The sequence below is a fragment of the Chiloscyllium punctatum genome, chromosome 4 (genome assembly GCF_047496795.1).
Source record: "Chiloscyllium punctatum isolate Juve2018m chromosome 4, sChiPun1.3, whole genome shotgun sequence".
NCBI classification, from domain to species: Eukaryota; Metazoa; Chordata; class Chondrichthyes; order Orectolobiformes; family Hemiscylliidae; genus Chiloscyllium; species Chiloscyllium punctatum.
In genome coordinates this window covers 47,461,954-47,474,698 of record NC_092742.1, presented here as the reverse complement: position 1 = coordinate 47,474,698, position 12,745 = coordinate 47,461,954, and the positions used below count along the sequence as shown (strand labels likewise).

Here is a 12,745-nt window from a genome sequence, read left to right as displayed (position 1 = left end):
TCCTTCCTATAACGCAGTGCCTAGAACTGCACGCAATACTCCAGGTGCAGCCTTACCAGTGTCTTGTACAACAGAAGCATGACCTCGTGGCTCCAAAACTCAATCCCCCTACCAATAAACACCAATGCACCATTTACCTTCTTAACTACCCTACCAACCTGGGTGGTAACTTTCAGGGAATTATGCACCTGGATACCAAGATCTCTCTGTTCATCTACACTGCCAAGAATTTTACCATTAGCCCCAGTACTCTGCGTCCCTGTTACTTCTTTCAAAGTGAACTACCTCTCACTTTTTGGCATTAAACTCCATTTGGCCAGCTCTGCATCTTATCTATGTCCCTCTGTAACCCACAACATCCTTCAGCTCTAGCCACAACTGTACCTACCTTAGGGTCATCCACAAATTTAATAACCTATCCTTCTACGCCCACATCCAAGTCATTCATGCAAATGACAAACAGCAGTGGACCCAAAACAGATCCTTGCACCACATCACTGGAAACTGAGCTCCAGGATGAACATTTCCCATCAACCATCACCCTGTCTTCTTTCAGCTAGCCAATTTCTGATCCAAACCGCTAAAACACCTTCAACCCCAAAACTCTATTTTGTGCAATAGCCTACTGTGTGCAACCTTATCAAACACCTTACTGAAGTCCATATACACCAGATGAACCACTTTACCTTCATCCACATGCTTTGTCACCTTCTCAAAGAACTCAAAAGGTAAGTAAGGCACGACCTACCCTTCACAAAACCGTGCTGACTATCCATAATCAAATTATTCCTTTCCAACACCTTACCCAAAACCAAAGTAAGGCTCACTGGCCTATAATTACCAGGGTTGTCTGACTCCCCTTCTTAAACAAAGGAGCAACATTTGCTATCTTCCAGTCCTGTGTTGACAGGAGTAGTGCCAATGATGACATAAAGATCAAAGCCAAAGGCTCTACAATCTCTTCAGCTTTGTGAATATTTAGATTAGATTCCCTACAGTAATGGAAACAGGCCCTTCGGCCAGCAAGTCCACACCGACTCATTCGCCTACGTTTACCCCTGACTAATACACCTAACACATTGGACAATTTAGCACGGCCAATTCACCTAACCTGCACATCTTTGGATTGTGGGAGGAAACCGAAGCACCCAGAGGAAACCCACACAGACACTGGGAGCACGTGCAAACTCCACACAGACAATTGCCTGAGACAGGAATCAAACCCAGACCATTGGCGCCGTGAGGCAGCAGTGCTAACAACTAAGCCACCATGCCGCTCCGGCTCCTCACTGGCTTCCCTGAGAATCAGAGGATAAATTGCATCTGACCCAGGGGTCTTACGATTTTAAGATCTTTCAAAATTGTTAAAACCTCTTCTTTGTCAACCTCAATCCCATCTAATCTTCCAGCCTGTATCTCCATATTTTCACTAACACTGCCCTTTTCCAATGTGAATACTGATAAAAAGTATTCGTTAAGCACTTGCCCTATGTCTCAGACTCTACACACAACTTTCCACTACTATAATGTGAGAAAATGAGAGATTAATCACTTTGGTACAGGAGAGCTGAGTATTTTTAAAATGGGGGAAAGATGACGGAAAGCTGCAGAACAGATGGATTAGGAGGTCATTACATATGAATCACAAAAACTCTGCATTCAAGCTCAGCAGGTAATAATGAAGGGAAATGATATGTTGGTCTTGCCTAAGGAAAGATATACAGGCACTGGAAGCAATCTAAAAGAAAGTTCATATTTGTTCATATATGCAGGGATTTTCTTATAAGGAGAGGCAGGGTAGATAATTGGTTCAGAAATAGGTCTGTACTTGTTGGAGTTTAGAAGAATGAGAGGCAACCTTATCGACTCTTAGAAGACTTGATAGGATATATGCAGTGAGGCAGTTTCCCTCTGTAGGGGACTGTAGGACTAGAGGGCATAATCTCAGAAAAAAAGTCACTAATTTAAGGCACAGATGAGGAGGAAACTCTTCCCTCAGATGGAAGTCAATGTTTATTCTTTATCACTGAGGACCTTCAAGACTGAGTCATTCAGTTCAAGGACCAGCTTTTTAAATCAGAAAAGAGAACAAGAATTCTGAGGATAAGGTAGGAATGTGAAATCAAGAATAATGAGATGAGTCATGATTTCATTGACTGGCAGAGGAAACTTGACAGGCCAACTGGTGTATCTCTGTCCTTTCATCTTGTGGTCTAAATTCAAACTCAAGTCCACCTACTTTCTAAATTGGAATTGTATTAGTTTGTATAGACAGTTTAAAATTTAACAATATTAACTTGTAAACATCAAACCTTTGATTCATAAGTCTCTTCAGCTGGTTCAGCAAAACCTTCACTAATGAGTATTTCCCGTACATTACAGTCAAGTTTGGAAGTCTGTATGGTGAGATCTACACGGAGCACATTATGTACAACAGAGAAAATTTTCACAAGTAGAACACAGTTTTTCACCAGGGAGCTGAATCTTCTTCTGGCCTTGACATTCCACTGATCTCCATGTATCAGAGAATATGCAGAAGGACGGATATTGCAAAGTTGACACTGAAGAGCCTGAACACAATAGAAAACCCATCTCTTACCACCAGAATACAAATGCCAACTACTACTACTACCCATACAAGGTAAACATTCAACTGGCATAATTTTACAGGCAATGTGACAGAACAAATGAGAAACTTAATCAATTATGTCATTAAGTGAAATACATGGAAGCTTGTATTACATGTTTTCAAATATATTCTGTAAAGAATCAGGAACTAATTAGCCAGAAACTATGTTTTAAAAAAACATTTCTGGGGGTTACATTAATGGCTACAATGAAGAATCCCATGACTGCATTTCTCCAATTCAGCATCTATTGCACATCTTCAATTTTCTTCGCTCCACCAATTGTAGCAATGACAGCCAAGATACTAAACTCCTGAGCCATGGAACTAGTCCCCCAACGCCAATCTGCATCGTTGGATTCTTATTCCATAAGTCCACGCTATTCTCTCAAGTGTTTAGCATGAAATTTACAACTTTGCTCAAACTCACACATCAGGAGAGACAAATTTATTTAAGGGACAGCGAGTGGCTTAGTTGTCAGTTACTTTCCAAACAAAACACATTGCATCTGCCATAGGACCGATACCTGAAAAGGCAGTTCCAGAAGATTATGTGGAATATTCCGTAATAGATCTATCGCAACTTTAGCCGTGTTTCCATAATCCACAAAGAATACCTGTAAAGTATTTCCATAAACATGAGTTAGAGTTCTTAAAAATATATATACATTTGGCATTACTGCTTAAACTTGGAATATAGTTCAAAAAGCAAACATTACTCAAAGACAGAAAGGGCTGAAGATTGCCTGCTGCTGTTCTCAGTGTGCTAAGAACGGCATAGGAGTGAATCTAGCAGCAGTGATCTGACAACACAGTGAGGATAAATCAGAGTGAGTTCAGACCATAAGGAGTCATGTGATAATCCTTTCACTTCTCTTACATCAATTACAGTCATAAACATGTACATCATGTAAACAAACTCTTCGGTTCAACTCATCCATCGCAACCAGATATCCTAAACTCATCTAGTCCTATTTGCAAGCACTTGACCCATATCCTTCTAAACCCTTCCTATTCTTATACCCATCCAGATGCCTTTTACAACATTTAAATTCATTTCTCCAGATGTGACTAAAATTGGACTTCGCACAAATCACATTTGCTTTCGATGTTTGAAAATTAATCTCTCACATTTTACTTTGTAATTCCCTCTAAACCCTTCCTATTCATATACCCATCTAGATGGTTTTTCCAACACTTAAAAGACACCTGGATGGGTATATGAATAGGAAGGGTTTAGAGGGAATTACAAAGTAAAATGAGATAAATTAATTTTCAAACACCTAAAGCAATGTGATAATTTATCATTTGTGTGAAGACCAATTTTAATCACATCTGGAGGGAGGAATTAGTTTAATCAAATAAGAACTAATAACTTAAATAATTATACCTTAATCTGGATAATCCAAGATGGAGGATGGTAAAAAATTGTGGTTATAAGATTGCTCCTTTTTTTCAGGTATTTTAGGTGTTAAAGGTGATTTCCTCGAATTCCAGGACCAGAAATTACAGCTTTATATGTTGTTGTATTGTTTTGGAACTTTGGGGGAAAAAAGATCAAAACAACGGCACTTTAAAAAGGAGGAAGGCAGACAAGGCAGGAACCACATGGTTAGACAAAGAAACCTACACGGCTGTTGGACACAGCAATGAATCTGCAGTTACTGCCTTTACTGTTCGAGTTCAAATCTCTCTGCACTTCAGAGTGCATCTAGGAAAAATTCACAAACAGCGAAATTCACAGCTAACCTAAGAGGAACCTGTGTGGGAGAGTTCACAGCACAGGAGCAGATAAGTGCATAGTTTTTAAGTGTAACCTTGCTGTAAATCTACAATAGTGAGTAGAGTGGGTTCTTTCTTGACTATATATTTTATTGAGATCTGTCTCTTGATTAAATATTTTGAAAATAAACCATATGTACTGAGTCGGCTCAGAGCAGTTCTTATTAGAGCAATAAGATGGTGCTATTTTATGGTCTATAGATTGTGAGGGTGCAAAGATGGCTTTTAGTAAAGGGATGTGCTCTTCCTGTCAGATGTGGGAGTTTAGGGAGAGATTCCAAATTACTGATAATTATGTCTGCAGGAAGTATCTTTGGTTGCTAGCCCTATTGGATTGCATGGAGCTCCAGTTACAGGCAATAAACAATTTACAGGAGTTAGGGGGTGTGATGGATGGCAGTTGTAGGAAGGGAGAAGAGGTACAGATACAGTCAGGTAGATGGGTTAACCCCAGGAAAGGTAGGAGAGAGGGGGAGGTAATTCAGGAGTTTCCTGTGGCTATGCCCATCTCAAACAAGTATGCTGTCCTGGAAAATGTAGGGGGTGATGGACTCTCAGAGGAATGAAGCATGAACAGCCAAGTTTCTGGTACTGAGAAGCCTTTAACGTAATGAGGAATACAACAGGTTCTAAGTGATAGGCTGTGACGGGATTCTCTAGTCCGTCAATGCAACTGACATTTATGCAGCTGGCAGTGGGAAATCAGAATGGTATGTTGCCTCCCTGGTGGCAGGATCAAGTATATCTTGGAGAGAGCGCAGAATGTTCTCATAGGGGAGAGGGACCAGCAGGCGATTCTTCTAAATTCCAATGAATATAGTCCCACTCTACTCAGTCTCTCGTCATAAGCCAACATCTTTAACTCCACAATCAACCCAGTAAACCTCCACAGCACCCTGTCTGGTGCCAATACATCCTTTCCTGAGTAGGGAGACCAAAACTGTACACGGTATTCCAGATGCAGCCTTACCAGCACTATGTGCTGCTGCAGCATAAACGCCCTGCTTTTAAACTCAATCACATTAGCAATGAAGGACAAGATTCCATTTACCTTCCTAATATCCTGTTGTACCTGCAGCCTAACCTTATATGATTCATGCACAAGGGCACCCGGGTCCCACTGCATAGCAGCATGCTACAACCTTTTACCATTTGAGTAACAGCCCTTCGTACTGTTAGTCCTGCCAAAATAGATGACTTCACATTTGTTAACATAGTATTCCACCTGTCAGACCTTTGCCCATTCACTTAAAGTATATGTTCCTCTGCAAAGATTCACAGTCCTTTGCTCTGCCACTCACCCTCGTGCAAACTTTGACACGACACGTGGTCCCCAATTCCAAATTATCTACATAAATTGTGAACAATTGAACTCCCAAACCTGATCCCTGAGGCACATCACGAGCTACTGATTGCCAAGATTAGCACTAATGTATCCCCATTCTTTACTTCCTATTAGTCAACCAATCCTCTATCCATACTACTACTTTACCTGTTACGCCTTGCATCTTTATCTTATGCAGCAGACTTTTGTGCGGCAACTTGTCAAAGGCCTTTTGGAAATCTAGATACTCCGCATCTACTGGGTCCCGTTGTCACTGTGCTTGTAATGTCTTCATAGAATTCCAAAAGATTAGTTAAGCATGACCTGACTCAAGCTGCGTCTGCCCAACAAGTCAATTTCTATCTCAACACCTTGCTATTTCTTCCTTGATAACAGACTTAAGCATCTTCCCCACTACAGAAGTTAAGCTAACCGGTCTATAATTCTCCATTTTTTTTTTGTCTACCACCCTTTTTAAACAGTGGCATCACATTTGCCATTTTCCAATCTGCTGGAACTGCTGCAGAGTTCAGCGAATTTTGGAAAATTACAAGTAAACTGGTTATTTCTCCTGCCAACTCTTTTAATACCCAGGATGCATTCCATCAGGGCCAGGAGACTTGGCTATCCTTAGCTCCGTTATCTTGCCCAACACTACTTCTTCCATGATAATAATGGTTTTCAGGTCCTGACCTACCTTAATCTCTTTCTCAATTACTGGCATGTTATTCGTATTTACCACTGTGAAGACCAACACAAAAAACCTATTCAATGCTTCGGCCATTTCATCATACCTCATAACTAAATGCCCCTTATCTTCTAAAGGACTCACGTTTACTTTAGCCACTCTTGTTTATTATATATTTATAGAAACTTTTGCTATCTGCCTTTATATTCTGTGCTAGTTTTTTTCTCATGTTTTATCTTACTTTTCTTTATAGCTTTTTTTGTGGCTTTCTGTTGACTTTTAAAGCTTTCCCAATGGTCTCATTTCCCACTGATGTTGGTGCCTTTGTATGCCTTTTCTCTTGAACTCTGTGGGAAGCGAGGGAAGTGATTACTGGGCCCCTTGCTGAGGTATTTGCATCATTGATAGTCACAGGTGAGGCACCAGAAGACTGGAGGTTGGCTAATATGGTGCCACTATTTAAGAAAGGTGATAATGAGAAATCAGGAAACTATAGACTGGTGAGGCTGATATCGATTGCGGGCAAGTTGTTGGAGGGAATCCTGAGGGACAGAATTTACATGTGTTTGGAAAGGCAAGGACTGATTAGGGATAGTCAACATGGCTTTGTGCATGGGAAATCATGTCTCACGAACTTGATTCATCTTTTGTAGTAACCAAGAGAAATGATGAGGTCAGAGCAGTGGACGTGATCTATATGGACTTCAGTAAGGTGTTCGACAAGGGTCCTCATGGAAGGCTGGTTAGCAAGGTTAGATCTCATGGAATACAGGGAGAGCTACCTATTTGGACAAAAACCTGGCTTGAAGGTAGAAAACAGATGGTGGTGGTAGAGGGTTGCCTTTGAGACTGAAAGTCTGTGACCAGTGGTGTGCCACAAGGATTGGTGCCTTTTGTCATTTACATAAATGATATAGATGTGAACATAGCAAGTATAGTTTGTAAGTTTGCAGATGGCACCAAACTTGGAGGTGTAGTGGACAACGAAGAAGGCTAGCTTGAGTACAGCAGAATCTTAATCAGATGGACTAATGTGCCAAAAGTGGCAGATGGAGTTTAATTTAGATGGATGGGAGGTTCTGCATCTTGAAAAAGCAAATCAAAGCAGGACTTATACATTCAATGGTAAGGTCCTGGGAGGGTTGCTGAACCAAGAGACCTGGGAGTGCAGATTCATAATTCCTTGAAAGTGGACTCTCAGGTAGATAGGATAGTGAAGGAGGCGTTTGGTATGCTTTCCTTTGTTGGTCAGAGCACTGAGTGTGGGAGTTGGAAGGTCGTGTTGATATTGAATGGGACATTGGTTAGGCCACTTTTGGAATCCTGCATGCAGTTCAGGTCTCCTTCTTATTGGAAAAATGTTGCAAAACTTTGAAAGGGTTCAGAAAAGATTCACAAGGATGTTGCCAGGGTTGGAGCATTTGAACAGAAGGGAGAGACTAAATAGGGTGGGGGTGTTTTCCCTGGAGCATTGGAGTCTGAAAAGTTTATAAAATCATGAAGGGCATGGATAGGGTAAATAGACAAAGTCTTTTCCTTGGGGTGGGGAAGACCAGAACTAGAGGGCATAGGTTTAGGGTGAGGGGGAAAACATTTAAAAGGGAACTAAGGGCAACTTTTTCACATAGAAGGTGGTGCGTGAATGGAATGAGCTGCCAGAGGAAGTGGTGGAGCCTGGTATAATTACAACATTTAAAAGGCATCTGGATGGGTACATGAATAGGAAGGGTTTAGAGGGATATGGGCTAAGTGTTAGCAAAGGGGACTAGATTAGGTTAAGATATTTGGCCGGCATGAACAGGTTGGACCGGCGGGCTTGTTTCCATGCTGTATATCTTTATGACCTTTGAGGACAGAACTGGTATCCTCAAGTAGGTTTGCTTGTGTTATTGGGGTGGCTTTAAGCTAACTTACAAGAAGGAAAAGGAGGTGGATTGGAAGATTAATGCAGCAGTAAGGGACAATATCAGGTGGAAGAACAAATTTTGGAATCTGTTTGGATGGATCTAACCACAGCAAGTAGCTGCAGACATTGGTTGGAGTTGTTTACAGGCCACCAAATAGTAGTGTCAGGTGTAGGGTGTAGTATTAATCAGGTGATGAGAGAAGTAGCATGAGCCTCACGGTTTTCATATGTGACTTCCATCTTAATACAGAAAAGTTTAAACACTAAAGGCATGAAGGATGAGATTCTCGAGGTTATATGGTGAAAAATGGCTGATTAACAAACTTGCAAAAGCATCTTTCTGAATGATTGATCACAATATGCTACTTTGTACATGATGCTTTGTAGTGTGGTAATTCATTTTGAAGCAAGAATGTTCAATATGAAGCAGGGACATTATGAAGGCATGAAATACAACTTGGTTAAGGTGGATTGGAACAATACTTTATAAAATATAAAGTTGTACATAGGCAAATATGTGAAACCATGTTACCAGCCTATAAAGTGGAAGGAAGCTAATTTAAAAAAATAAATTAAAACAAAAACGGCCGAGCAATCTTAGGAGCAAGATGTCAGTATTTCTCGTATAACACGCATTGCATAAACTTGATTTGGCTGCAACAAAATTTGTGATTTTTATAAAACAAGCTCCTATTCGCTGTTATGCGATTCAATCGCATTTATTACAAGCCAGTTGAGATTTACTCTGCTGGTACATCTATTGCAATAGGCTGTCGTCTGTGTGCGCATTTTTTTTTGCTTCTATCTGCAACTAACGTGGGGAAGCGAACATTGGAATATTTTGTTGGAATGCTTACTGGGATCATGCACAGAGTGGGGGGGATGGGGGCTGAGGAGTGGAGAGAGAGAGAGAGAGAGAGAGAGAGACACAGACAGACAGAGATCAGGAGCAAAATAAAAACAAATACAGCAACGTCCAGTGAATGCTATGGAGTAATCAGGAGCTTTTGTTAAGCAGAGGCTCAGTTGCTGAGTATCTGAAGCTTTAACGCACGATGACTTTACAAGAGAGGATTTGAGAGTAGAATGGAGGTGATGTGAAACTAAGGACAGACTACTAGTGAGCCACATCTCTCCCAATCCCACCCATACTCAGGTTATGCCAGATCCAAATTCACCCAGTCTCTGTCTGAATGGGTGGGTGGGGTCTGAGACTATCGACCCCTCATTCTCTCTGAAACTTAAGACCCATTGAGAGCCTCCCAGCTCTTTAGCTACCCTCTCGAAGGAAGGAGATTTCACTTGTGCCAAAAAAGAAACTTCTGGAAGTTTCACGAAGTTTCATGGCAGAGAGCCAGGATTTGGATAAATTCCACTCCACAAGGAGGTGGGAATACAACAATACATTGGGAGCTTTCACTTGTAACAACTTGGCATTTCTGTAACTGACCACAAATGGACAGGTCCGGTAAACTGGGGTCCATCACCCTGTCTTTCCCATAGGCCCAAATACTTCGATTGCACAAATTTCTATAACATGACTGCATGGAATCGCATCTACCTGTAAAACTAGCATTTGGGCAAAAATGTCATTGAATTATTTTAAAGTATCACACAAACAAAAAAGTACATTATGCAGTCACCAAATATCCATGCATTAACTTGTGGGTTAAGAGTTTATGAATCATCCTCCATACAGTATAGGCTGATTGTAATATCTACCAAATAATTGCCATAACATAGTCAAGTATGTTCTTTCTTTGTGCAATTTATGTATCAAACAGTTAATTTGTTTCTGACAATGATGCTTAAAAGCACAATGACCAGGACAGGAGAACTCTCGGTCCTGTAAATCACATTATCAAGTTTGCTTAAGTACACATCCAAACAGTAAACAGAAGCAACTGTCTAAGATTTAAACCAAAGCACCAGTTTTTAACCTGGCAGAATAACTTCACTATTACTCCTTAATATGAGCATTGCACATCTAGTTCAGAATGAACTGAACCCACAGCTTTCTAACTTGGAAGGGAGAGTGCTACTACCTAAGCAGAGCAAAATCTACAAATGTGATATTAAATTAATAATTAAGAAAAAGATACATTGATTACAATTTTTAAAGCTGACCTCAGCAGAATTGCCAGAGACTTGCAAGATTTTAGCTCTGTAATAGTGGGTTTCATTGCATTCTGTAAATGGTGCAAGACAAAAGTCAGGACATGGCTCCAAGCTCAGTGCTGTCAACTTCAACTGATTAATTTCAGTCATCAATTTGCTTAAAGTGTGCAAGCTTTGTCCATCTGTTCTGTAACCCCAAAAGTGCCCAACTTCAACCACCTGAGGGAAAAGAATTAAATAATTCATTACCAAAGAGCACAGTTAGACAACTAATATCAAGTCAAAAATTGTAATTGCAATTATGATTGCTAGACATGCTAAATACATTCTAGTCAAGTTGAAAAAACCAAAATTGTAACAGGGTTTTAACTTTGCATTAAATCATAAAGTGCTAATCAAAATTTATGTTACAAACAGCATTCCATCAACTGTATTAACATGTACCACTGCAAAGAAATAAAAATTAACATTTATTGCAACAATAACTGAACTCTAATCATGCTGCACTTCTGCAAACTAGAAGTATAAATGATCATAGTACATAAGGCCATTCAGCATATTTTTTAGTCTCTCACTTTGCACACACTTGTATTTTCATCTGCTTCAAATATAAACCCTTGCCCTTGATCTCATGATACTTGCCTCAACCATTTACATTGTGTTCAGTTTTTTTGTCATTACCTCAGTGACATTCATGGTGAAAAAGCGTGGAACAGGGTTACAAGGCAATTCCAAAGGACACTGTGATTTTTCTTCAGGCATCAGTTGAACAGTCCAATTTTGATAGCCCACACAAAACCTGCAATGGAGTTAACTAGTTATATTCAGATGTACAATGACTACAAACGATCTCGGCATTGACAATAAATATTGCAACATTCTTGACATCCAAACTCACAAAGATTAAAGTTGATGCTAAAACTTTCCAAAGTGGACACTAATCTTCCAGTATTAAGTCAGTGTTCTTCCATTTGGAAGAAACAAGCTTGTGTCCTTATTCTCTAAGAACGGCAGATGCTAGGAATCAGAAACAAATACAGAAATTTCTGGAAAAGCTCACCAGGTCTGGCAGCATCTGTGTAGAGAAATCAGAATTGTGGAAGGGTCACTGGACCCAAAACATTAACACCGATTTCTCTCCACAGATACTTCCAAACCTGCTGAGCTTTTCCAGCAATTTGTTTTTACGTCCTTATTCGTTCGGCCTAGTGCGGCACGGTGGCACAGTGGTTAGCACTGCTGCCTCACAGCGCCAGAGACCCGGGTTCAATTCCCGCCTCAAGCGATTCTCTGTGTGGAGTTTGCACATTCTCCTTGTGTCTGCGTGGGTTTCCTCCGGGTGCTCCGGTTTCCTCCCACACTCCAAAGATGTGCAGGTCAGGTGAATTGGCCATGCTAAATTGCCCATAGTATTAGGTCAGGGGTAGATGTCGGGGTATGGGTGGGTTGCGCTTCGGCGGGGTGGTGTGGACTTGTTGGGCCGAAGGGCCTGTTTCCACGCTGTAAGTAATCTAATCTAATCAGTCCCAGATTAATTTGGTTCACTCTTAAATTGTCTTCTGAAGTAGTTCAGTGAGCCAACATGACAAAAACTACTACCAGCAGTTCATACAAAGACCGCCTTTTGTTAACTTCTCAGAGGCAAATCAGAATGAACAATAAGCATCAGCCATGCCAGTCCAGGTCCAAAGAATGAAAATATACAATTACGCACACTATCTGCTTGCAAAACACACTGTCAGAAGACTCAGATCTTGAGAATGTTCAAACAGAAGAGCATTTGTCAAGTGAAAGATCACCCAGGTTTTGAAATAAACTAACATAAACCTTGCAAATGTCAACTACTGTCCACAATTCAGTTTCTGTTGTCATGATTTTTGACTAATACTTTCAACAATTTTGTAAAGCTAACTGCTCTCAGACATTAAAGAATTGGAATTTATCTATACCTACGAACATTCTAGTTGAAGGCCTCTTTTCTTTTATATTTATTTACAGGGTATTGTCTTTATTGGCAAGGCCAGCATTTATTCCCAATCCCTAAATGTTCTCGATAAAGTACTGTTAAATGTTTCTTTAAGTGCTGCAGTCCTGGGATGGGGGGATGCCACAGTGCTGTGAGGTAGGAAGCTCCAGGATTTTGATCTCAAACAGGGAAGGAATGGCTAAACTATTCCAATTCATGATAGTGTCTCACTGGAGGGGAACCAAGTAGAGATGCTGCCATGCTTCTGCTGCTGTTATCAATCCAGGTGGTTGAAATTGTGGGCTTAAAAGTTGCTGCTGCAGGAGCCTTGTTTA

General features: G+C 40.6%; 1 protein-coding gene across 1 annotated transcript in view; it reads right to left on the bottom strand.

The window, feature by feature from the left end:
* The window catches only part of tdrd9 (tudor domain containing 9), a 159,210-nt gene that overhangs the window by 31,282 nt on the left and 115,183 nt on the right, over window positions 1-12,745 (bottom strand). The window contains exons 25-28 of the mRNA XM_072568611.1: window positions 11,126-11,243; window positions 10,454-10,663; window positions 3,154-3,243; window positions 2,313-2,570 (exon numbers count right to left, since the gene is read on the bottom strand). Coding sequence (XP_072424712.1) covers window positions 2,313-2,570; window positions 3,154-3,243; window positions 10,454-10,663; window positions 11,126-11,243 — 676 coding nt within the window. The remainder of the gene's footprint in view (window positions 1-2,312; window positions 2,571-3,153; window positions 3,244-10,453; window positions 10,664-11,125; window positions 11,244-12,745) is intronic.